The sequence below is a fragment of the Tupaia chinensis genome, unplaced genomic scaffold (assembly GCF_000334495.1).
Source record: "Tupaia chinensis unplaced genomic scaffold, TupChi_1.0 Scaffold000274_1, whole genome shotgun sequence".
Classification (NCBI taxonomy): domain Eukaryota; kingdom Metazoa; phylum Chordata; class Mammalia; order Scandentia; family Tupaiidae; genus Tupaia; species Tupaia belangeri.
In genome coordinates this window covers 3,063,187-3,089,977 of record NW_006159756.1, presented here as the reverse complement: position 1 = coordinate 3,089,977, position 26,791 = coordinate 3,063,187, and the positions used below count along the sequence as shown (strand labels likewise).

The following is a 26,791-nucleotide window of genomic DNA, read 5'->3' as shown; positions in this document are numbered from 1 at the left end:
AAAAAAAAAAAAAAAAAAAAAAAAAAAACAACAAAAAACAGATAAATAAATTTCCTGAGGTGACAGGATAGTACAATCATGAGTTAAGTTTAGCCACATAATACACTTAAGTAAAAGCTCTTTTTTTTAGTTTTCATAAGCCTCCATGCTAGAAAAGCACACATCAGCCACCATGACAGTCTATTAAGATCGACGTCCATCCTAGTTTACAGACTTCCCAGCCCAAGGGGCAGCGTCCCCGATGGGCCTGTGTCAGGCCTCCTGTGTTAGACAGCGGATTGCTCTGTTTATGGGGCTAAGAAAGTGAAGGGACATGGAAGTCAGGAGTTTAGGGAGGCTAATGAAATTTTAATTGGTTTCTCTGCTTTCCAAATAGATTCTTCCACGGTGAAAGATAAAGTCAGGCTGTCTCTCCCTGCGAGTCAGGCCAAGGGCACCCTGTTACAGCAGCCACAGCTTAGGCGCAGCACGGAATGATTCATTACCTCTGCAGCTGGTGGGTGAGGAGGGCGGGCTGATTTTCACATGCAGCCTGAAGAGGTGGAGAAGGCTGAGGAGGACAGATAGAGTCCTAGAGCATACATGGGGGGAAAGGGAAAAAAATAAAACAACTGTGAGTTTGAAGATTAATCAGAGCTATTCTTGGGAGGGAAGAAAGAAACAGAAAGAACTAGCTGTGACTCAGAGGTATGTTACCAAAATCTGATTACCTTTACTCAGACATGTCAACCACAAACATAACTCAATTCCACTTTGCCCTGAGTGATGGCCTCCAAAACGCACGGGCAGATCGGCCTGAGAGCAAGTGCTACACAAGGTGGGGAAAGCCAGGACAGAAGGCCTACCTGAATCTGCTGCTGGAGAATCTGATGGTGCTGCTCCTGCTGGTACAGCATGTGCTGCTGCTGCGTCTTCTCCAGGGTCCTCTCATCAACCTGCCCCCCGTACATCTTCTGCAGCTGCTCACACTCCTGAGGGAAAGCAGTCAGAACAACGGGGTTGCAGCCAGGCCCGCCCTGCAGGGACCTCAGCAGATGCTGGTCTGCCCCCAGGTCTCAGGGGCAGAGAGGGCACAAGAGAACAGAGGCCTTGGGACCAGCAGTTGGTATAATGGCTATGTCGCTGGACTCCCATGCAGTCAACCTCAGTTCGAGTCCCGGACCCAGTGGCTTAAACTCACACCAGGTACACGTACATGCCCAAGATCCCGAGAGGAGAATGGAGGAGAAGGGATTGCGGGATGGCCAACCCCTGGTGGTGGGGGGGATAATTTCTCGCTTTCTGTCTCTCTGTCTGTCTCTGTCTTTCTGGCGAGTACACGCACCCTATAGCAAAAACCTCTCAAAATAAATAAATAAAGAGAACAGTGGCCTTGATGAGCAACAACCCCGGTTCACGGGGACCTGCACTAACAATATCCACGCTCTGCTCTGAATGAATGGGTGGAAAACAGCAAGGACGATCTGTGCATGCGCAGAAGCCCCCGGCGTGAAATCTGTGTGCAAGGCACATGCCTCTCAGGGCTTGATCATGAGGAAGGCAGAAAGGAAGTTAGCCCCTTACAGAAGCCTGGGGTACCACTCCTTCCTCTTGGAGCGCCACCTCAGACCAACTGAGTAACCCCAGCTGGTAACCAAGCATAGCAGGCTCCCGCAAGATCCAGTGCCTGTAACTCCCGAGAGGACTGCCAAGGTACTTAGAGGACTCTCCCTGAAACCCAAGCCCAGAAATTCTCCAATGGAATATACAGAAAGAAGAGAATGAGTCCCTTCATGGGGAAGTAAGTTTGGTCCCGGAGAGAGCTGTACTAGCAGGGAAGAGTTGGAAAGATAAGTATATACATTTTTATTTGATTTTATTGCAGGAGGACACGTGTGCTCACCAAAAAGAGACAGAGAAACAGAAAAAGAGGGAGAGGAGAGGAGAAAGCAATCCCTACCCCTGGGGAGGTGCATCATAATGCAATTCCTTCTCCATCTCTCCCTCCTTTCGAGATCTAGGGATCACACACACGTGCCCCGCGTATGTCTCAAGCTGCTGGCCCAGAACTGGAGCTCCGAGCCTGGCCACGTGGGGTTCTGCTGCTCTCTCACTAGGCCATGGAGCCAGCCCAGAATGTTCTCCTTTTTCAACCTGCAAGTCTACAGTGCGGCTGGCGTGGAGCCGGTAGAACGTCGACCCCCACCCGGCCCTCCTGCAGTTCTGGTCTGGTCGTGCATGCTTCTCCAGACGCCTGCTGTCCCCTCCATTACCTGCTGCAACTGCTTGATGCTGCTGTTGTTTCCCATTTTCTCCAGGTGAGCTTTGAAGGCCTGGATGCTTGCAGCCCCATCTGAGAACCGGCGCACGGGGGAGAAACGCTCTGTGGGGAGGTGCAGGGTGTTGGAGTCCTTGTAGGTAGAGCTGAGTACATGGGAAGAAAAGGCCAGGGGCTAGGACACAGGGGCTCTGACATATCACATACGGACAGCTGTTCCAGACGGACACAAAGACGGCTGGCCGCACGTGGAGCCTGCATATCACGCCGCTTCCACGCCGTTTCCGGAACTAGCCATTCCCCTGGCCCGCCTCCCCTTGAGAGGCTCCAGGGGCACAGCTGCCACCTCCACTTACCTTCAGCTGCCTCGCAAGTCTGGTGAGGTCCTGGGATCAACGACATCAGTCCCTACCAGTAACTAGGCCTGAGAGAAAAGTGGTACCATAACCCTAGACCAAACCAGAGCTCTTACGTTTGGAATCATGTCTCCACCTGGTGCCTTCAGAAACCTACAATTCCCCAATGTTCTCCCTGAGCAGCAATCTCTGTACAACCAGAGGGAAACTACAGTCAGCTCTGTGATCAAATGTCTGGCCTGAAATTCACAGGTTCTGTGCTAGAAAATGGAAGGCAGAGATTGGGACAGGGGAAAACAGGGCCTTTGGATCCTGAGATGGAGACAGCACATTCTGAAGGAATGTGGGCCTCGAGCTCCTGCATGTACCTGGTCAACACAAGTAAGGTTACCTACGGTGAAAATTAACTTCGCTGAGCAGCGGCCTCCCACCAGCCTCCTTACGAAAGAGGAGTCATGTGGATTACCTTAAAGCCCCCCCGCTCAGTCAGAACAGAAGGAAAGAACAAGCTATTGATAAGAAGGGCTGAAGACAGCACCAGGGTTAGAAGCTCACACCTATGCTGGTTACCTAATCAGAAAGAGATGTTTATGGGTTGAGGCAAGCAGATAAAAGACTGCCAAGGCAGCATTGCAGCAGCTGATGGAAAGGATCAGGGTTTTGTGTCCAGAGATGGCGTTACACTGCACCGTGGGTGAGATGATGGCCCGTTTGGGACTGAAGCAGAACCACGCTGGAGAAGCAGGTTAAGGAGCAAGTGCAGATACAATGCAGGAGGGGCACCAGGAGGAGTCAGACGACTATGCAGCGACAGTGAGAGTGCCCTGGCAGCAGGTGGAAGCCTCCGACCCTCTCTGCTCATGAGGCCTCCAGTTCAGACTCCATCAGAAGCTTGACTATAGTGAGCTATGCAATGAGCGTGAACACAGACTGGTTTCAGTTACACAAAAGACAAATGATTTTAAGAGATGCAATCCAGAAACAATGACTGTGAAAGCGGCTTTCAGGAGCAATTCTTGTTCTCATTTCAGATTTTTGTTTGTTTGTTTTTAAAGGGTTTCTTTCTTTAAATAAACATTGATTAATTTTTATTATGATAATTATTATTTTTTAATTTGACCAGAGAGAGATAGAGGGAAAATGAGAAAGCAAGCCACCAGATCCAGGAGTCAAACCGTGGTTGGCCACATGAGAGTCCAGCACTTCAACCACCATGCCACCTGCTGGCTCCCAGGAGCTCTGTGGGGAGGTGCGGGGTGTTGGTGTTTCTGAGTTAGAGCAAGCACATATTACTCTTCTCCTAAAATCTGACTGCTACCCTTTCGATATTTTCTGATAATGGGCATACCACTGATTCAGTCAGAAAGCTGTGTTCTTCAAGCCAGTAAATATAGTCTTTCTGCACAAAAACCATTCTCTCCTAGCAGAGCACTAGCCCCAGGTCCAGTTCCTAACTTTTCAGAAACTTAGGTCGTAAATGGGCTGACACCCACAGGCTAGTGAAGTACCTCCAGGGGAATAGTTCTGATGCAACCACTTATTTCAGAAACACTGACAACATCAATTGTGCTTGATTTGATTTTTATTAGTTTTTTGTTTGTTTGTTTTGTTTTGTTTTTGCCATAGGGTGCGAGCACTCGCCCAAGAGCATGTGCAAACTCGGGACAGCCTCATGGTAGGCTAATATTTCCACTACACTCTTCAAACAGAGGTCTAGTTCTTTGGAATAAAATGAATCTTTCTAGATAAAATTAAATCTTGCTTTGTTGTTGGTATTGTTGTTTTCTCTAGTTTCAAGTAATAATTTTTTTTTTCATTTAAATTATACATCTCTAGGAATGAATGGGTTGATCCGACCCCTCTTTGGTCTCCATATTGGACTTCAGCTATTATACCCAGACACATAGGTAGGCTGTTCTTTAATCATTTCCTTCAGAAAATGAAAGGAATTCAACAACTGATCAAGGCCATCCACTTTCAGTGTTTTATGACCTTGCAAGGTTTCTCTTTCTCCCTGAAGCTGATCTGCAATCTCTCGTGCTGCGTACTTGTATAGTGACCCGTCAAGACATGCTGCGTTTGCACAAACCTCTGCCTTGCACAATCTGCCAGTCCTAAGGCGTTCATTTTCTTCTGATGCAAACTGGCCTGGCCACAGGAAAACCTTAAATCACTACCATGAGTGTTCACATGGACACAGACAATAGACAGATTCCCGGCAGGCAAGGCCTTGCCGACAACTGCAGGCAGGTCACGCCACGTGAATGCAGCTGTGGGCCACTGTGGTCTTCCCTCGTGTCAGTATGTCAGGAAGTGGGGTCTGTGCTACAGGCTGCCTACAGATGTGCTGCTCTTCATGCTGCCTGCTTAGAAGACCTCCCGAGAAACACCTGGAATTAAACGGGGATCTCCAAAGGGTTCAAGATAAACAATAAACTCCAACAGAGGCTGAAACATTAACCATCGGGCTATGGAGGAAGGGAAGGAGCTGGAAAGAAGTGAAGCAATAAAGGCCTAATCGGTCCGAGTACAGAGCTCGAAGTTCTGGGACGTCACTGGGAATTTATAGGGGGAGGAGAAGGCCCCTCTCTAATAACTACTCGAAGTACCCAAGTACAATGTCCTGGGATTTTCACCAGAAAGAGACTTTTTCTATGCCATTGGTTTTATTGGAGATTTTGTTCTTGCTACTTCTAACAGAACATTTTTAATAACTTATTCACAGTCATGTACAAAGCTTATCTTCTTCCTTTCAGAGTTCCAACGTGGCACTAATTATGCCTGAGTCTGCTCAGAGTTCACTGTCTCTGCTGATCACACCAATGCCCAGTGGGTAACCAGCCACAATAAAACACACGTCGGGTTTCCAGGGTGAGCCGGCTGCAAGGCTTCATAACAACACACACACACCCAGCCTCCTCAGGAAGGGGTTGATGTTCAACCTTCTCAAGCAAGACTACTTTTCACTGTCCTCCCCCAAACGATGGAAATAAAATAAGCTCTTGTCATGGGCAGTGGCTTGGAAAGTGGCCTATGAGCTTGGGGACAGCTTCAGACTGCACATGGCTAAGAGTGCTGGCCATCAAGGTGTTTGCAGAAGATAAGCATCTTAATCTAGCACAGTGACACTGCCCCCTGCTTCCAGACTTTCTTGGATCGGATGAAGTTTTTCTTAGGCAAGAAAGTTAAATTTGCTTTTATTTCGCAAAGATAATGAATTATAAATGTAATAGAGACCTAGCAAAAGATTTTGCCATCAACTCAGGATATCGCAAGAATGACTTTTCAAGCACATTGTCAAGAGGATCCGTCTCTCTGCTCTACCACTCACAAGGGGATGCATCTTTCTCCATAGCCACACTCGTTGGTCAATGGTAACTTTATAGGAAATGCTTATTTTTGAAGGTGATGGGTTATTATTTTTTTAAAGAATTATTTCATTTAACTTTATTTTATTTATTTATTTTAATTTGACCAGAAAGGGACAGAGAGAGAGAAAGAGAGAGAGAGAGAGAGAGAGAGAGAGAAAGTGAGAAAGCAAGCCGCTAGGTTCGGGACTCGAACTGCAGTTGGCCATGTGGGAGTCCAGTGCCCCCTAACTACCACGCCACCTGCTGGCTCCAAAGGTGATGGATTATTAAATGTCAGGTGTACTGATTGCTACGAATCCTATTTCCAGTTTGCCTCCTGACAGTTTCACTTCTTGTAGGTCTCAAGCTTAATTCCATCTATGAGTCAACATCTATGATCATAGGAATCAACTGCAGAGAATAAGTGAGGTAGTGGGAAAGAAGAATCTCATGTTTGCTCCGGGGCTAAGTAGAAGACCTCTGTCCTGCGCAGTGCTTGGTGCAAGGTGCTGAGAAGATGGGCGTGCGGGATGATAGCTGGCTTCACTGTGACATGGGCGAGGAGCCGCCTGTCCGCGAGCCTCGAGGAGCTCACATAGCTCACGTGGCTACTCACCGATGCTGGTCAGGTACCAGGTGGGGAGGCCAGACCCGGGAACGGAAAGGCTGCTGTCCTAGCTGCCGCTGCAGGTCCGGCGGGATCTCAGCTGTAGGGTTGGTCATGGCCAGTGTATGTCTTTTGGACCTATTGGCCAAGTACCTGCAACGAGCAGGAGCACATTTCATGGTAAAAAAGACAGATAGGGATATTCCTCTGCAAGAAGCATTAGAAGTTAATCCAAAGCACGCAATGAAAAGGTGCCAGAGCTCCAAAAGGGCTCCTGGAAGATGGATCCCTGACTGGATGGAAGTGAAACAGGCCTAACTGGCCAAGAAAAGTTGTTTCCACGTTGGAATGGCTGAATTGTGAGCCCAAGAGTAGCCACTGGCCAGAAAAGAGAAAGCAGATCTGCTCACAGAGATAAGATCAGTTCTCCTGACTTCATCCCACTCGACAGAAGAGTTCATTTTCTATGTGTTAATTTTCTTCCCCTTTTCCTTCCAAATTTTCAAAATACAAGACAGAGGAAATGAGCACAAAGACTGTCTAGAGAGGAGCCAGGGCAGGTGTTCAGAAGGACTCCATGTCCCTTGATCCCAGAGGCCTCGGGTTTTGACACTGTCCCTGCTCCATCTGGGGTGAGTTCCAAAACGGCCCTTCCCTCCTGCCCTGTGACTGCTATTTAGTCACCACAGAAGAAAAAGCGATGTCACCAAGGATGAAGAAATAAAACCACAAGAGTAGTTTTTAGGGGGAAAAAGACAAGATAAAGCAAGGCAAGAAAGCAGGAGTTTCGAAAAGTGAGGCGTTCACACGCGGATGATGACTCTTACTTAGAAGATCTTTCAGACCCACCACCTGTCAACACCATTAGCAAGCTATCGGTGTCCCCTGTCTGGCTGGTGGCCTCCACCACTGCTGCCCTTTCTGGACATGGAGACGAGAAGTACCATTCCTTTTCGCTGCACCCAAACTGATGAGCATTATCCCCTTGCAATGCTGGTCTGAAGAACTTCGAAGGTGGCACTGGCAGAAGGAAAGTCCAAGACAAGACAGAATAAACTACGCTGCCGTTTCTGTACCATAGGGAGATAGGAAATTTCCTAACTTGTCATTTCTTCATGACACCAGTAGGGCCCATTTGGAACCTTCTATACCCTGTTGTCAACAAATTATAGAAACAACAGCATTAAGAGAAAAACATTCCCACCGTTTTTCTTCTATTGGTTACACTGCAGAAGGAGCTGGCCCGCCCGCGACCCCGTTCACCATGGGTTTTTTTCCACATGGACCCAGTTCCTTTCTGAATAGAGCTCTCGGAGCACCGCTGGGGGTAGGAGGGCAGTCCTGGGCAGCAACTACCAGGTTCTTAAAACATAAGCCTGTTCCATTCCTAACTACCTTGCCCGTTTAAGCTAAAGTCAGTTAACAGACTGTAATCAGTGGTACGTAAACCTGCCGAAGAATAAGCCATTAGTGGTTTCACATCCATTTGATAAAGACACGCAAGGTCTCCCCCAAGAGCCCCGGAAAGCCATTTTATTTCGACTTCCCTCAAGGAAAACAAAACACATCACCTTGAAGGATACCCATGTTTTCTGGGAAAATACATGCTGGATTCTGGTGAAGCCCTCTCCCTGGAAAATATGAAAGACAGCTCCCAGAGGGGGCACGCGTGGAGTGGAGGACCTGGGCTAATGGCACCAAGGCCGGGAGCAGCACGGCACTGTAATGCTCACTGCCACTCCGTAAACTGGCCATCTCTCGGGACGGTCCTGCAAACACTGGGTAGCTGCATCTGCCCCTGGCCTGAATCCCATATTCCTTTTTCAATCTCTCTTTGTTGGTACGAGGGGGTGGGAGAAGCACACAGCAAGCAGCACAGGAGGTATTCATTTGCCGGAAAGGAAGAAGCCAGGGGTCCACGGCCAGCTGGGACCGCTGTCCTCCCAAACCTCCAATCCTTTCTCAGTGAGTGGTTCGTGGCAGGTGGGAATGGGCTTTGTGCCTTGTGAACACTATCGGAGTTGCATTAGGAAGGCAGGGGCAAGAAAAAAAGGAGGGAGGTGAGAAAGTTCTTATGGTTATTGCGGTCACTTCGGGGATTTCCAATGGTGCTTACAGAAATGGCATTTTCTGGGTAGTCTTCTGTTACTTCCACGTGGGGAGGAACCTGCCATCTGGCTCGAGCACAGAGACTGCACAAACGGTGAAGCTGTGCTGTGCCACGGCCTCGGGCAGAGGTGACCTTTCGCTGGTTGCAGGGGAGCCTGCCCAAGGAAGTGCTGCAAGCACCGCCAGATGCCACATTACCTCTGCACGGCTTCTTGATCGGGCTCCCCATCTGAGCTCTCCTCGTCCACAGGAGTAACTGCTGGCACTGCCTGAAGAGAGACAGGAAGGAAAAGCTCAAGGTGGCAGCTTGTTCTAGAATGCCTCTTACTCTAGTGGCTGGGCTTGGGGCAGGACTGTCACTTAACTTTTTTTTATGTTGAAACGTGTTTTAGGACCTCTGGGTTATAGAGAACTTTCATATATCTATTTTGCTACTTTTACCTTGCTTAATGATACTAACTTGGATATCTTCCTCTTATTCATCTTCATTCATTCATTCATCCATCTACCCAACAAATAACTGAATCCCTACTATGCTCAGGATAAAATATGCACTTACACATAGTCCCTGTCCTCGTTTTATAGTCAATGCAAGATAGAGACAAGTCAATAGACAGTTATAAAACGACATAACCAAGTCCTCTCAGTACTTGGGAATTAGGAACAGCACCCTGGCAGAGGGAACACCTAATTTGAGACCTGAGGGATGCTTAGGAGCGAGGCAGGCAGAGAGGGGAAGGGCTCGCAGGCTTCTGGCTAAGAAGAAAGGCCTGTAGACATCTGAGGGCCTGAGAACAGGGAACACTGTCCCACTATCTGGAACGCCTAGGAACTGACCTGTTGTTTCATATCAGTGCTATTTCCAGAGTTCAGATGTAATTCCAGAAAATCACAGTGACTTTTTTTTTTTTGGAGAGGTTTTCGCTATAGGGTGTGTGCGCTCACCAGACAGACAGAGAGAGACAGAGAGACAGAAAGCGAGAAATCACTCCCCAGGGGGGATTGGCCACGCCGTAGTCACTTCTCCTCCATTCTCCTCTCTGGATCTTGGGCATGTACGCACATGCGCCCGGCGTGAGTTTTAAGCCACCGGGTCCGGGAAGCGAACTGCGGTTGACTACGTGGGAGTCCAGTGACATAGCCATTATGCTAACTGCTGGTCCCCACAGGGACTTTTTATAAAAGTACATTTTAGCACATAACATGTGATTGTGTGGTTGCAGTTTGATACTTTGGCTGTTACCCAGCACAGTACGTAAGTGAAATGAGAGCCACCACAACACACACACGTCACTGTGACTGTCCCCAGCGACAAGAGGACAGGAAGGCTCCTTGAGAGTTACACACAGCCTCAGGCACCAGGGCCAACAGCATACCTCAATTAATACCAAAGAGCACCATTTAAATAAATGATTACTACAAAACAAAACAGCACATCTTATGGAATAATGCCATTGTCTGAACACTCTTAATGTTTCCAGATCCTTTACTACAGTTCTACAAAGGTGGCATGAACAGGAGAAATACTTGCCAGTTGTAAATGGCTTTGAATACCACATTAAGTTTATTTTGAGGGGCCAGTAGGTGGCATGATGGTTGAGGTGCTGGACTCCCACACAGCCGAACGTGTTTGAGTCCAGGACCCAGCAGCTTGAAACTCATGCAGGAAGCAAGAAGTACATTAAGAGGCCACTGTGTTAACCTAGGCAATGGGTAACAGTGTCCTGAGTTAAGAAAAGGGCAGTAGTGGCCAGCTAGTGGTATGGTGATGAAAGCAACTGGATTCCATGTGGCCAATTGCACGGTTCAAATCCTGGACACAGCAGTTTGAAAAATATGCCAGGCATATGTGCATGAGTACCCAAAATTTCAAAAGGAAAATTGAAAAGGAACTGCGGTATGACTACCCCCCCCCCGTGTGTGTGTATGTGTGTGTGTGGGGGGGGGCAAGTGTGTGGGGGAGTCTGTGCCCTCTCTTGCTCTTTCTCTCTCTCTCTCCAGTGAGTATAGTGAGTATGCATACCCTCTGGGCAAAACAATTTTAGAAGGGAAGAAAAGGGCAGTGGAGCTGGAGAGAAGTAGGAGACTTAATTCATAAGCATGGGATAACTAGTTCAAGATGAGAGTAGGGAGAGGGACGAGTTAAAGATAAAATCCACATCTTAGCTTGTTAGACAAGAGAATGGCAGAGCCTTCACTGTCACCCAAGGGAGGAGCTGCTTCACAGGCGTGATAAGTTCATTTGGGGAGGATGCATTACAATTTTGAGTACTTATGAGCGAAACTAACTAGGTCTATGCAGTAGGTGGTCACCTATACAGATATTCTGAACACCAAACAGCATTTTAAGTTGGAGAGCCTGACGGTAACTGAAATTACGGGGTGGACAAGCTCATCCAGACAGACATGGGAAGGAGATGGGAACAGAGCCAAAGATAAAATTGTGGTTTTTGCCAACTTCAAGGAATAAGCAGAGAGGAAATCTGAACAGGAGCCTGAGAAGGAGAGGCAGGAAGAAACCAAAGAGAATGTGGTGTCACAGAAGCCAAAAAAGGAAACATATTAAGGGAAAAAACATTCAACAGTGACTAATAAAAATTGGAACATCCAAAAAGATAAAAAGATGTCTACTGGGAACCAGCAGTTAGCGTAATGGCTATGTCGCTGGACTCCCACGTAGTCGACCGCGGTTCGTGTCCTGGACCCGGTGGCTTAAAACTCACGCCGGGCGCGTGTGCGTGCGTGCCCAAGATCCCAAGAGGAGAATGGAGGAGAAGGGATTGCGGCGTGACCATCCCCCCTGGGGGGTGATTTCTCGCTTTCTGTCTCTATGTCTCTCTCTGTCTGTCTGGCGAGCGCACGCGCCCTACAGTGAAAATCTCTCCAAAAAAAAAAAATGTCTACTGGATTTAACAGGAGCTTATTAGTGACCTTGGCAAAACAGTCATAATGGACAGAGGATCAGACAGCTGATCCTTCAGAAAGAACAGAAAGAACCTCCCCTGATCTGGCCTCTGCCGCCTGACAGTCCTGTTAGTCACACTGGCACTTCATCCCGTGTGGTCATCTACTCTTGTTCAAGTTCTTGGTCATGAGCTCGCCTTGCCTTCTCATATTACGAGCTCATGAGGCCAAGGGCTAGGACATATGATCTTCAATCTCTGGACAGCAGAGCTATTCAAGGTGTGGCCCAGGCCTCGGGCCAGTTTATAGACTATTTTGTTACTAAGCCATGATAAGGGTAAGAATAAATATCAAGAGTAAGTTTTTAGAAACTTTTTCTTTGGGGGGAGAGGTTTTTGCTATAGGGCGCGTGCGTTTGCCAGAAGATAGAGACAGAGAGACAGAAAGTGAGAAATCACCCCCCAGGGGAGATGGCCATGCCACAGTCCCTTCTCCTCCACTCTCCTCGGGATTTCGGGCAAGCACACACACGCACCCGGCGTGAGTTTAAGCCACCGGGTCCAGAACTCGAACCGTGGTCAACTACATGGGAGTCCAGCAACATAGCCATTACACCAACTGCTGGTCCCAGTTTTAGAAACTTTAATAACAATTTGATGAAGTAATTTTGCCTGTTTAACTGAATTTAAGTTTTGTTTTTTAAATTTTTCTTTCTTTTTTTTTCTCTTAAGATCTTTGCCATAGGGTTCATGCGCACACTGGAGAGAGACAGAGACAGAGAGGAAAAGTGAGAAATCACCTCCCCCGGGGTTGGGGGAGGAATGGCCATGCCACAATCCTTTCTCCTTCATTCTCCTCCTGGGATTTTGGGCACGCATGCACACACGTGTCTGGCATTGAGTTTCGAGCTGCTAGGTCTGGGACTTCAGCCACAGTCAACCATGTGGGAGTGCTCACCTTCACCACCATGCCGCCTGCTGGCCCTTCAGTCCATTTTTCTAATGATTCATTTCTACGAGATTTTACAAATGGGTTGAAGGGCAGAGGAAAATGTCTTCAACTACAGAGCGTTTAAGAAGCACTGCCCAAGCATCTCATAGACTATGGGTACGGCTGGCACCTAATCTCATGGTACTACGAAAACGAGCGAGTGAATGAATGAATGGCCCGTGATGGGGAAAATAAACAAAAAAAACCCAGAATCTAAGGAGGAAAAAAATACCTTTGCATATGACCATCATAAAAAAGATGGAATTGAGAAACATCGCCTGTAGAGTTTATAAAAGTCAAATAACCAAGTGATACCAGGAATGAGGTGGTGCTGATAAAAAGGGGAGCGAGTGGGTGATAAGGTTGTCTGGGAAACCAGTCTAAAACAAGTGAGCACCAGGCAGTCCTGTCCAGCTCGACTGGCTCTGGCAGGGCAGCATCATCTACGAGCAGCCTGGAGCCAGGCGACTGCTGGGGCCTCCAGGCTGGCAGGGACGCGGCTGTGCACCACCAGGGTGCCTGTGAGCGGCCCGCTCTAGGAGGGGCTCTCCAGGAGTAGGGTTCAGGTGGAAATGACTTGGTTAAGTAAGGAGGTTATTAGCCAAAAATAAAGTCTAGAGCAGTCTACTGGCCTGGAGAAAATGGGAATGTAATGAGCATCCTAAGTTTGGAGAAAGTGGAAATTCAGACATTTAGGTTAGCCCCAGACTCCCAACCTGAGGGGCCAACTCCCACATGTGTTTATCCAAAGCTTCGGAGAAAGTGAACTCGGCTCTATGCTGCTACTCACTGGTGTCATGGTGACGAGTGGGGAGGGTCCCCGTGGGCGCTTCAGCAGCTGCTGGGCATGCAGCTGGATGTTGGCTCCTCCGTCTGATGCCCTCCGGCCAAGGGGGCCCATTCCGTTCAGCAGCTGCAGGGTGGGCGGCTGCAACAGAGACTGCTCCTGCCAGGAGAGAGTAGGAAGCCGGGTGGGTGTGACTGGGGGAAGGAGGAGAGGAAGCAGCAGTCCTCTCATCCACTGGTATTAAGGGACCCTTTGATAGTACTAGGACTAGAGAACTCTTCCCTCTCACCCACGTGGCTTTATAAGAGAAATCATCCTTTTCTAAAGAAAACCCTTACGTCCTGGGGACGGTCCCACAAAGCCTCTCGAAGGAAACTCCCATCTATTCATTAGCAGGCAAGCCTTCTTTTATATCCAGGTACCTTGTATTCGAGCTGTCCAGTTGGTTGCAAATTTTGCATGGGCAACAGATTGTGCATGAAATTCATGTTAGGGGCCACCTGCAGGAATGGGGCCTGTGGGCTGACTCCAGGAAAGCCAGGGAGGAGCTTCTGCAGATCCTCCATCACTTCCGTGCTGAAAGAAACAGGAAGACCGAGAAATGTTCCTATTCCCAAATTGATGTCCTACCATGCTCAGTAGAGTTTATTTCATTTTAAAACTTTCCTTTTAAATTTCTATTTCTCTCTAAGACTCCAAAGCAAAGATGTACCTCATGTGTAGAATCTGACTCTACCATTTTACTCTTTGGGATCACGGATCACTGTTCTTCACTGATCACGCATTTAAAACCAATAGCCTGGGGACCAATAGGCGATGTAATGGTTACATCACTGGACTTCTATGTTGTTGGCCACGGTTCGAGTCCTGGACCCAGTGACTTAAAATTCACACTAGGCGCATGTGCATGTGTGCCCAAGATCCTGAGAGGAGAATGGAGGAGAAGGGATTGTGATATGACCATCCTCCCCCCGGGGGTGAGGGGTGGGGTGTCGTGATTTTTCGCTTTCTGTCTCTCTGTCTTTCTGGTGAGCGTATGTGCTCTATAGGAAAAATCTCTCTCTAAAAAAACAAAGAATAATAATAATAATAAAATACCCACAGCCTGGAGCCATGAGGACAAATACTGGCACTAGTCCAGCTCAGGTTTTCAAAGCCTGGGTGAACAGCAGGTCTCTGGCGCCATCACTAAAACAATGGCTGCCAAAGTAGCAACTGATTCACCAGGGAAAGAATGCGGCCACAGCCCGGTGGACACGGTGCAGATGAGTCCTGGACGTTCAGGGCGTCGGGCTACCGTGGGAGGGTTACGGCATCCTTTAAAAGGAGCGATCTTTCCACCACCAGAGGCACCGTGCTCCACCCCTCTGCAGCTGACACAGTCCGTGTGGCCAGAAAACCCTACTGCCTGTTTGACTGTGGGCCGAGAACAAGGAACGAGCCAATCAGCAGGCACGAGATCTCTGAGAAATTCACCCAGAGAAAAGAGGTGTCCCTTAAGAAAGCAGCTTTGACCCTAGATGACCCTCAAGATAACATTATGAAAGACTGTTTTGGGTCATTCTGGGTACATGTGCGTGTGTGCCCAAAATCCTCAGAGGAGACTGGAGGAGAAGGGATTGTGGTATGGCCATCCTCCCTGGGGGTTATTTCCCAGTTTCTCTATCTCTCTGTCTCTTTTTCTGTTTCTCTCTAGAGAGCACACACACCCTATAGCAAAACTAAATTTATTTATCTATGGAAAATAGAAAGACTGATTTGGGAAAATATTTTGGGAAACTAATGTGTTTTGGGATTACTCTTCACTTAATTTTTAGTTACGCACACATAGAAGTTACATCAGATCATTTGTCCTTTCTTCTTAGATGAGTCTCACATTAGACTGTGTGCCAAATAACAGCTTTAAAAGCTGTCCTACAGATGAGTTTTTAGTGGCTTGGATCAGAAGACCCCATTCTTTGTGGGCAAAGGTGCTATCTTCCTCTTCAAAGAATGGTGACAAACTGGCACAAAGGTACCGAGAGCCCACCGCCCACTTTGTATGAATCAGGTCTGGTCTACCAAGGGCCTGGCTGGGTTAACAGCGTGTCCTGGCTGCTGGGTTAGATCTCACCTGGGGTACAGTGAAGCAGGGAAAATCTGAGTGGTAGGAAATGAAAGGCAGGGGGTTCCCTTTACCTGAGTGCTAATCAGATACTCACCGTGGGTCAGCCACCCCTACTGTGTGCCTCCTCATTGACAAATAGCGGACCAGTGCTTCAGGGGAAGGTTCTTCACCCTCGTCACTATCCAAGTTCACCGTCCCGTCCGGCTGGGGTGGAGGGAAACAACCACATTTGAGATAAGGAAGGACAGGCGGTGAGCAGACAGAAGTGGCTTCAGCTGACAGCCAGCAGGATTGCTACTTGCCTCCACAATCTGGTTCTCAGGGTTGATCAGCTGCACCTGGGGAACACTGAGGCTCATGGCGGTGCCCGCCTGCTCTGCCTGGAAAGTAGCACACACACCTTCAACAACGAGGGGAGACGAGGGTCTTTCGAAGCAGTCACGGTTGCTAAGTCTACGAGGGGCCTTCAAAAAGTTTACTGAAAATGCATACTATGAAAAAGCCACACATGGATTTAGAAAATGTTTTGTTCCAATATAAAATCATACTTGAATCCCATTTTCCACAAACTTTTTGAAGTGTTCAAATCCATTTCCTTGATTGCTAAAGTCTGCCCTTGGAAGCATTCTTTAGAGAGAGAGGACAGGATCTCCCAGTAATTTGTATTTCTGTGAAAGTGAAAATGCAGCTATGGCTGCCCATCCATCCTCTCTGTCAAAGAAAGGTTCAGTTCTTGACCCTCTGATCAAGGAGATGGCAGATGGGAGTGGGGAGAGGGAGGGAAGGACAGGACACACTCCTGACTTAGGGATAGTGAGCACGGCTAGCCCTTAGCCCTTTGATGTGCTGTGTCCTCAGCTGGGGCCCTGGAGTTGTTGCCCACCTGGATACTGACTGGTGCTTGAAAGGCCATGGCTCGGGGCATGCTAGGAAGGGCTCCGAGGCGCAGGGTTTTGTGTCTCTTATGTCGATCACACAGCAGACTGTAGATGGCACTATAGTGATCATAGGCATCTGAGCTTAACGACTACCGAGAGAGAAGGGGAGAGAGCAAAACACCCTGGTGAAATGGCACGTCAATGACCAAAACCCTCTCAACAATAACATTACAAGACCAAAGCACCTTCCTTCCAAGGCCCAGGGGCAGGCAGAAGAATAAGAATAGGAGGAAAACAAAAAGATACAAGTTCCCAGGAAGGAGAAAATATGGGAGAGACAGGATAGAGGAAGAACTGCTACGTCTCACTCTGTTCTCCACTCCTTCCGAGATACCTGTAGTGTCCGCTCTTTGTCCAGACCCATGTCCTCCATGGCCAAGAGAACATCCTCGTTCAGAGGGTCCCCCTGTCTTTCTTCTTTTAGCTGTTGACACTCGGCTATTAGCTACAACATAAAAGAGGCACTCTGTCAAGCTCCCAGTTAGTCACACCAATGTGGCATATCACGTGTGATGACCAAGCGGGTCCATGTCTGCAGTTTGGGACTTTTTTGGCCTCCAAGCCTAAGCCAGATGGCCTTGGCTGCTCAGCTGTGAGCAGCAGGATTCTGATTCCTGAGCTCCTCACAGTACCTCGGAGGGCCGCCTGGTTTAAATAAAATGTGCTGTGGATGCCAGGGAACCAGGCACACTAAGACCAGAGGGAGACGACAGCCCCACGGTGGGCAAGCTGTAGGCTGTTGGGCCGTCCTGTCTTAAAAGCCAGAGACTGGCGATGACTTGGGGACAAACACGAGAGGACCAGCATCACTATTCTCCAACAGTCCAGCTGGGTGACATGCCTTCCTGCTCCCCTCACCTGCTGCTTCTGCATCACACGACACTTTGTTCCCCATGCCCGCCTTCTTGGGGCGTGGCCTGATTACGGTCACAGGCAAGGGAGACGGCAGTAGCTCCATGAGGAGGTCCCTGAGGCAAACGGTGTCCGGCTCACCCTGTCAAAGTTGGGGTCCGCATCCCCTAGCTTCATCCACTTGTGCTTGCAGATCTGCTCCATCGAGAGGCGCTTATTTGGGTCTAGCACCAGCATGTGGCGGATCAAGTGCTCGCATTCTGCAACAAACAGCCCACCTTCAGTCTTCGGGAGGGGAGCTCCAGTGGAGCTGAGGAGCCAGAGGCCTGGCTGGCAGGGAGAGGCCCAGTTGGCAGGGGGAGGCCCAGCCAGCTCCTGCTCTAAGGGTGTTTCTCTAGCTCCTTAATCCTACTTCAGTGCTTACTCCAGAAGGAGCTGGGCCGAGGCAGAGGAAGGTGCAGAATAAGACACGCTGGTGGGGAAGTTGGATCAGTGCCTTTGCTCAGAGCCTAAACAGATCACGTGGGGGGAATCCAGGCGTTTCACTTATTTATGTTACATATGGCCCCATTTAACCCGGAGAATGAAGAGCAGAATATCCTCTACAGGGACTCGGTATTGGGCCAGCCAGTGGCGAGGGAGTTAATGCAGTTGGATCCCACGTGACTGACTGGGTGATTCACGTCTCAGACCTTCAGACCTAGCAGCTTGAGAAGTGTGCAGGTGTGTATGCATGTGCCCCAAATCCCAAAGGAGACCAGAGAAGAGGGGCTGCAGTGACATCTCCCACAAGGACCACTTTCTCACTTTCTCTTTCTCTCGAGCGATCACACATGCCCTCTAGCAAATACTTTTTAAAAGAGATATTTAGTATCTTACAAGGTTCTTAAAATCTTCCGTTTTATTTCCCTGTAGGTATTATTTTGTGTATACTAATACTTTTGGTTTAGGCGTGCAAATCACTCTTAAAAACTCTGAGAATTGGGACCAGCAGTTAGCATAATGGCTATGTCACTGAACTCCCATGTAGTGGACCGCAGTTCAAGTTCCGGACCCGGTGGCTTAAACATACACCGGGCACGTGTGCACGTGTTTCCAAGATCCTGAGAGGAGAATGGAGGAGAAGGAATTGCAGTGTGGCCATCCCCCCTGGGGGGGGGTGATTTCTCATTTTCTGTCTCTCCATGTCTCTCTTTCTGGTGAGCGTATGTGCCCTATAGTAAAAATCTCTCCAAAAATAAATAAAGCCCTCTGAGAATTGACATTCCTGGTGGTACAAGGTGTGTGGGGAGAGCAGCACAGGTGACCCCCCCCACACACACACCGGGGTTCAGTCCTAGTGATCACTGTCTCGCTGTTGTGACAGCACTCACAGGTGCATACACTGGGCCATGAGCGCGGAGTGTCAGATCCACAGACACCTTTCTCCAGGAGAAAGAACAAAGGATTCCAAAACAGAAACCTGTACTCTGATTTCAAAATCACCCTCTAAGTTTTCTCATCTGTAAGTTGGGGGTACAGTGAATGACATGGGAGTGGTAGCCATGACAAGAGTGGTGATGAAGACGGTAGAAATGTCCACATGACTACACACGAAACACTTCACAGTTGTCATTATCTCATTTACGCCTCACAGAAGTCCCGCGAAGAGTCTAACATCCTCATTCCCATTTTGGACATGGTAAAAACGACAGGACCTGGCTGTGGTGCAGTGGAAGCGTGACTGGACCTACATGGGAAAGGTCCTAAGATCACATCCTGGGCCTTCCCTGAGCACCCTGGGTGCAAGTGTGTGCCTGTGATCCAGGCCAGAGACTGGGGTGGGTGCAGTGGGAAGATCCCACTGGGGATGCCTGTCTTTGTCTTTGACTGTCTCTGTTTCTATCTCAGAAGAAATAAATTTTAAAAAGAAATGGTAAATATTAAGCACGGAGAAGAAACGTATATCCAAGTTCACCTGGTTACTAATCAGATTGCAACCCAGACACTCTGCCTTTGCAATGGTGCGGTGTCCACGATGCCCTATGGGTTCCACACTGCACAGAGGTGTGGGGAGACCCCCATCCTCAGCCATTAGCTCAACATCTGTGTGCTAGCCGCCGTCGTCTCTCGCTTAGGCTACCGCAGAAGTCTCCGGCTGCTCTTTCTGCTTCCATTCTTGTTCCACTGCAATTTATTTCCACAGAGAAGCAAAAGGGATTTTTTAAAAAACATAAATCTGGGCATATTATGACTCTTCGGTCTCTTCCCATAACTCTCAGAATGAAATTCAAAATCCTGGGCTGACAAGGCCCTGCCAATGTCTTCTACCTCATTTCCTGTCGCTCCGGTCTCCATTCTAATCTTGGCATAAGCTTATTTAACACACTCTGACGAGTTGGAAAGGTCCTTTACCCTTGCCATCTCCTTCAGCTGACTCCTCCTCACAGCTTCACATGGCTGCCTCGCTCAGGTAAGAAATAAATGTCACTTCCTCAGAGAGCTCTTCACCAACCACCAACTACACAGTGGGCCTCCAGTGCCTACTATACCCCACTAACAATTGCTTGGGAAATCATCTCGTTTATGTATTTACTTTGTTTTATGCTTATTTACCATAAGGCCCACATCTTTCTGCTATACTAGGTATCAAATCTCCAAATACCAAAATTAGGTTTTATGCCTAATAGGAGCTAAATAAGTAATTACCACATATATCAATAAGTAAATTAGATTGAGTATTTTAAAAAATACATACCCCCATCTTTCTTTTTTAAAGAATTATTTTTATTTAACTCTATTTATTCATTTATTTGAATTTGACCAGAGAGAGACAGAGCAAGAGGGAGAGAGGGAGAGGGGAGGGAGAGAGGGAGAGGGAGAGGGGAGGGAAAGAGGTAAAGGAGAAAGCAAGTTGACAAGTCCGGGACTTGAACTGTGGTGGCCATGTGGGAGTCCAGCACCCTTTACCACCGTGCCACCTGTCGGCCCCTAGATTGAGTATTTACTCTAATCAAATGAGATGGAATTTGTGAAAATCCTTTATAAACAATGCCCAGAGGGTGTATGTGTTCACTCGAGAGAGAGAGAGAGAGAGGGAAAGTGAGAAAGTACTCCCCATGGGGAATGGCCGTGCCACAATCCCTTCTCCTCCATATTTCCCTCAGGATTTTGGGCATGCACGTACACACCCCAGCATGTTTCTCAAGCTCCTGGGTCTAGGACCATGAGGTTGGCCATGTGGGATCCAGATGCCTTAACTAGCAGGCCATGGGCTGGCCCATGAAAATCCTTTCTAAAAAAATTAAATCTTTTATGTCACTGGACTCCCATGTAGTCTGATTGCGGTTCAAGTCCTGGACCCAGAGGCTTAAAACTCATACCAGGCGCACGTGTGTGTGTGTGTGTGTGTGCCTAAAATTCTGAGAGGAAAATGGAAGAGAAGGGATTGCGACGTGGCCATCCCTTGGGGGGTAGGGGTGTTCTTGCTTTCTGTCTCTGTCTCTCCAGTGAGCTCATGTATTCTATAACAAAAATCTGTAAAATAAATAAATATTATATATAATCCTCTATAGGTTTTCAATGTTCTGTTTCTACTTCATTTCAACTGTCCTAAAAACAAAACCGATCGGTGAAGACAACAATAATGAATTGTTGCTTGTTTCAAGACTGTTTATAAACCAGACACTGTAGCTATCAACTTTATTTTATTGAATCTACACAACCTTAAGGTACATCCTTTTATTTGCCCCGTTTATAGGGAAAGAGGTAAAGGAGAAAGCAAGTTGACAAGTCCGGGACTTGAACTGTGGTGGCCATGTGGGAGTCCAGCACCCTTTACCACCGTGCCACCTGTCGGCCCCTAGATTGAGTATTTACTCTAATCAAATGAGATGGAATTTGTGAAAATCCTTTATAAACAATGCCCAGAGGGTGTATGTGTTCACTCGAGAGAGAGAGAGAGAGAGGGAAAGTGAGAAAGTACTCCCCATGGGGAATGGCCGTGCCACAATCCCTTCTCCTCCATATTTCCCTCAGGATTTTGGGCATGCACGTACACACCCCAGCATGTTTCTCAAGCTCCTGGGTCTAGGACCATGAGGTTGGCCATGTGGGATCCAGATGCCTTAACTAGCAGGCCATGGGCTGGCCCATGAAAATCCTTTCTAAAAAAATTAAATCTTTTATGTCACTGGACTCCCATGTAGTCTGATTGCGGTTCAAGTCCTGGACCCAGAGGCTTAAAACTCATACCAGGCGCACGTGTGTGTGTGTGTGTGTGTGCCTAAAATTCTGAGAGGAAAATGGAAGAGAAGGGATTGCGACGTGGCCATCCCTTGGGGGGTAGGGGTGTTCTTGCTTTCTGTCTCTGTCTCTCCAGTGAGCTCATGTATTCTATAACAAAAATCTGTAAAATAAATAAATATTATATATAATCCTCTATAGGTTTTCAATGTTCTGTTTCTACTTCATTTCAACTGTCCTAAAAACAAAACCGATCGGTGAAGACAACAATAATGAATTGTTGCTTGTTTCAAGACTGTTTATAAACCAGACACTGTAGCTATCAACTTTATTTTATTGAATCTACACAACCTTAAGGTACATCCTTTTATTTGCCCCGTTTATAAAGGAGAAGAAATGAGATTATGAGAAGTTAAATCATGTACTTGATGCTACAAAGGAGTAGCAAAGCTGAGGTGTCCAAGCTCTACTCTCAACCACCCTGTAGCACTGTGTAGCTTACAACCACCGCTGGCACACATGGGTCTGGCCTGCAATTACTGAAGAGAGAAAAAAAATCTTAATTTAGCGAGTTTGCTACAGCTAAAGACTTCCTATGGAGGGAGAAGAGAGGCCTGCTGGGAAGCTTGTGAAGTTGCTGTCATGGCCTCTAGGTGGCACTGTTCTGTTTGCCTTTGGCCTCACACATACTGTAGTGTAGAAAATCAGATGGCCAAGGTCAGATGATGTTCAGTTACGGACTTGCTTTATGACAGAGATTTGTTTTTCAAGGCAATTTCCATAAAAACAAACAAAAAGCAACATTATGGTAACAAATCTTAACCAGAAGACACATCTGGTTCTATTGCAGGGTCTTGGAACCTCTGTGCATGGCAGTCATCCTTAACTTGATTTGGCCTCAGTTGCCTTGAAAAAACTCTTCAGAAAAACTTGAACAAAAATTTGAAAATAATTTTAGGCTGTTTGAACGACCCAAAAAGTTTGCCACAGATTCCACAGACATCTCCAGATCCCAGGTTCAGAACTCCTGGTTACACAGTTAGTATCTCAAGGCTAACAGCTTTTATCTTGTCTGTCATACATAACATCCAACTTGCAAAGACACAGAAATCTAGCACCTTTCGTATGTTGCACAGATGGTAAAATACGACAAAATGCAGAAAGTCAGAGCATCATTATCATCAATGCATACTTTCTAAGTGTTCTAGAGTTGGTGAAATTAATTTCAAAAGAAATTTGAACACACATTCTACATAAAATACGGATAGAGGGTAAAGATGAGGGAATATGTGCTCTCAAAGCTAATAATACAATCAACCGCAGGGCAGTCGATTTAAATGAGTGGTAAGAAGATGAGGCTTCAGATCAAAGGGAGCAAAATATCAACGTTTCCAATGCCAAGAAGCACTCTACTTCAGAGTCTAAAATGGCCCCAACGCTTGGTCCCTCCCAACAGGCCCAGCTTTGATGTTGGACGGGACTGAGGCTCCTGGGCAAGGCAGGGGTACGGTGGTGAGCTTGTGTGTGTGCAGAGAAGCAGCTTCCTTCCAGACGCTGCTTTCATCTGCTCCGTGCAAGACGCCAAGCGGTCTCTGCAGTGAGAATCCTGTGGGCCCATGAAACTCGAGATGCCGCCGGCAGAATGTTAACAAGGGGATGCGGGCTCAGGCCAGCCCTGGCCCCACAGCACTGACAGGCCCCAGGATGAGTTTGTGGAGAGAGAGCTGCTGCATGGCCAGGGTCCTAAATGGGGATTAAGTTCCAACTGCCAAGGTGATTCTATCTAGAAGGCAAAGTCTTTAGCATCTTTCTTTTTTGTCCTGGATCATAAACAACTTTCCGTCAAAAGTTGAAGGTATTCGGCCGGAGGGGGGAAAGAGAAAGGATGTGAGGAGAAGGATTAAAAAGTAACTTCAAATTCACCAAAGGCAGTTTAACACAAACCTTGTCTCTGGTTTCCAGGCTAGAAAAAGAAATAGGATAACTTAAGAGAGAATTTCCTGATTAAAAATTGGCAAACCTATGCCCCCTGAAGACAGGCAGAAGACAATGGAGAGTCATTTACCTTGGAGAAGTGTGGGCAGGAAAGGGCAAGGTGAGCTTACTCGGAGGGGACTCACGAAGATGGCCAAGTAGATTTAGACGGTACTTGGGAAGTTACAAACTCAATGTAGAGAAGGAATCTAATTGTCAGTGCTGATTCAATTTACCGACAGGGTCCAGGAAAGAACATGGAGAAGGCAGGGACATAAGAATAACAAGAGTATGGGGAGTGGGGGGAGACTGCCTGAGTAATGGTTTTGCTGGTGAGGATGAAACATACCATAGAAGAGCAAGCCGAGTTTATGTACTCTGGTCACTGCAAGGTGATTGAGACTATGAAGGAACACGTGAAACAGACTTTCCCAACCAAGGACCCACAGACAAGGTGAAGGGCCTGCCCGGTGAAGGGAGGGAACACTCCGTGAGCTGCCAGCCTATGCGGCAGGGCGAAGCTATCGTTTCAGCTCTGTGGCAGAGGAGTGGCGGGACAAGAATCAAGTCATAGATTCTTTCTGGCCACATAAAGCGGCTTTGAGCTGTGGAGACAGAAGACATCTGTGTGCCAGAAGGCAAAGGAAGAACGCAGAGCAGCAGCCATGTCCCAGGAAGTGAGTGCTTCTGACAGGTGCTTGGAAGACGGTGGGTCTATCGTCCCTTAGGTACCCTTTCCAGCTAACACTAGGTGTGCTCAGGGAGAAACCCAATGTACTCAATCCAAGAATTCCTAGTTTTAATAATTTTAATAAACTTCTTAATAATGTTTACCTCTCACAAATGAATTGACTCTAGAGCAATTCTAATTTCAATGAGGGTCTGCTTTTCTAAATTTCAAAATATGAAAAGGAAACAAAACTAAATTGGTTATTAAATCTCTAATATATCCAGTTCTATGAAAAACGAGTAACTTTACAACATCTTTTAGAAAGTGAAATGGTATTAAAATCTTAAGCTCTTCAGAACAAGGATGCTGTGGTATACTGCGTGATTCCACTGGGTTGCTAGAGAGGCCATGATGCACTTTTGCAGAGAAAAACAGGAAAAATATGTCTTGACTTTTCTGACAACCCAGTATAACCCGTTCACTCTGTCCAGCTCAGGTACTGGACTGGGGAAGAATTTATACAACACAGCAGGCAGGACAAGATTACTGGATGTTTTAAATTGACAAAGGCCAGGGTGGAGCAACATAGTTCTGATGAGTCTTTCCCCCTTTTTTACTTTTTATGTTGAGCATCTACAAGTGTTTGAGACTCAAATGTGCTGAAAATTACTTATTTTATTTACATTTAAATTTTTACTATAGCGCATACGTGAAAGACAGAGAAAGAGTGAGAGAGAGAAAGCAAGCCACCAGGCCTGGGACCCGAACTGTGGTTAGTCATGTGGAAGTCCAGTGCCTTAATCACCACCACCTGCTGGCCCATGTGCTGACTTTCTAAAAAAGAAAACCATACATAGAGCATGCTGTCTTTCTTCAGGAAAACAAAAGACTGTCAATCTGTCATAATGTCCTGCTCCCCTGAGACTCATGGAGAGAACAGTGCAACTATTCTGCAATGTCATGATCCATGCAGAAAAAATTAGAAATATTTCATAAGAAACCACAGGTGTTTTTTGCCAAGATATTTTCTTCCGGCAGGAAGCTGGCCAGAGCTAGAAACCCTCTTTCTGCTTGTGGATTAGGCCGAGAAAGGACATTTTATGGATATGCCCAATGGAGGCCTCTTACTGTTAACTGCTAGCAAGGTCAAACTTATTTTACATAGTCACTATTTTAAACTCTCAACAAAGCAGATGAATAAAACATTTCTATGTATAAATAAAATTCACTGAATATGCTAACCTAAAGATGTAGTTAGAGATTGCATACATGTTAAACACAAGCATACAAAATTCAGGAGCTTTGCTGTAGCAATAAAATGTTGTTACATTGGATACTGCTAAAACAATGGTGTTACAAGGACTGGGATACTTTTACTCTATAAAGTAAATTTCTGTACATTACTGCTACAATAGAAACACATAAACATTTCTAAATTTTAAATTAAATGACTTTTTAAAAAGAATTATTTAATTTTATTTATCATTATGATTATTTTTTAATTTGCTAAGGGCACATGCACTCAATAGAAAGAGAGAAGAAAAGTGAGAAAGCAAGCTGCCAGGTCCAGGATTCAAACCGTAGTCAACTATGTGGGAGTCCAGTGCCTTAACTACCATGCCACCTGCTGGCCCCAAATACTGGTCTTTAAAGTATAGTCGACCAAAGAAAAATGTACATTCTTAGAATTAAATGTAATGGAACTTAATCTCTAACAGTACTGCTTATAATAAGATTTGGCTCATAAAAAATAAGCATTGAGGGACCAGCAGATGGAGTAATGGTTATATCGCTGGACTCCCACATGGTCACTGTGGTTTGAGTCCTGAACCCAACAGCTTGAAACTCACACTGGGCACATGTGTGTGCATGCCCAGAATCCCAAGAGGAAAATGGAGGGGAAGGGATTGCAACGTGGCCATTCCCTCACTCTGCAGTGGGAGATGGGGGGTGACTGCTCATTTTTTGTCTCTCTCTTTCTCTCTGGCGAGCACACAAGCCCTATAACAAAAATCTCTCTTTAAAAAATAAAGATAAATAATGGGACCAGCCGTTAGCATAATGGTTATGTTGCTGGACTCCCATGTAGTCGACCGTGGTTCCAGTTCCAGACCAGGATGCTTAAACTCACACCAGGCGCGTGTGCGTGCATGCCCAATATCCCAAGAGGAGAATGGAGGAGAAGGGATTGCAGCGTGGCCATCCCCCCAGGGGGGTGATTTCTTGTTTTCTGTCTCTCTGTCTCTCTCTGTCTTTCTGGCAAGCTCACATGCCGGATAGCAAAAAACAAAACAAAAACAAAAACAAACAAACAAACAAAACCCACAAAGCAAAAAACAACAACAACAAAACTCTCTCCTCAAAAAATAAATAAAGATAAATAAGCATTGAGATTATCTTCTCTAACACTGTGGCACTGAGGAAAATGTGGTCTTGGTTTGAAACCACTTCCTTTCTGTCTTTCGGGGGGGAGGAGAAATGGGAGTTCCATCCAACTGGAACATTTTAGTAAAATTTCGAAAAGGACAGTCCAGCAGTAAGAGACCTGACAAGAGTGTGATGAGTACTTGATTTAAATACAAATGTCAACACCACTGGTTTCGGCAAATTATTATAATTAGAATATTGTGGCTAGAAATAAAGCTCCTCATAACTGGACATCCCTG

At 46.9% G+C, this 26,791-nt stretch overlaps 1 protein-coding gene across 1 annotated transcript in view; it reads right to left on the bottom strand.

Moving 5' to 3' along the window:
- The window catches only part of SIK3 (SIK family kinase 3), a 127,042-nt gene that overhangs the window by 22,959 nt on the left and 77,292 nt on the right, over positions 1-26,791 (bottom strand). The window contains exons 6-17 of the mRNA XM_006149983.2: positions 17,399-17,517; positions 16,740-16,850; positions 16,351-16,494; positions 15,770-15,847; positions 15,562-15,671; positions 13,783-13,936; positions 13,364-13,519; positions 8,878-8,948; positions 6,580-6,723; positions 2,253-2,403; positions 846-971; positions 486-571 (exon numbers count right to left, since the gene is read on the bottom strand). Of these exons, the coding sequence (XP_006150045.1) occupies positions 486-571; positions 846-971; positions 2,253-2,403; positions 6,580-6,723; positions 8,878-8,948; positions 13,364-13,519; positions 13,783-13,936; positions 15,562-15,671; positions 15,770-15,847; positions 16,351-16,494; positions 16,740-16,850; positions 17,399-17,517 (1,450 nt within the window). The remainder of the gene's footprint in view (positions 1-485; positions 572-845; positions 972-2,252; positions 2,404-6,579; positions 6,724-8,877; positions 8,949-13,363; positions 13,520-13,782; positions 13,937-15,561; positions 15,672-15,769; positions 15,848-16,350; positions 16,495-16,739; positions 16,851-17,398; positions 17,518-26,791) is intronic.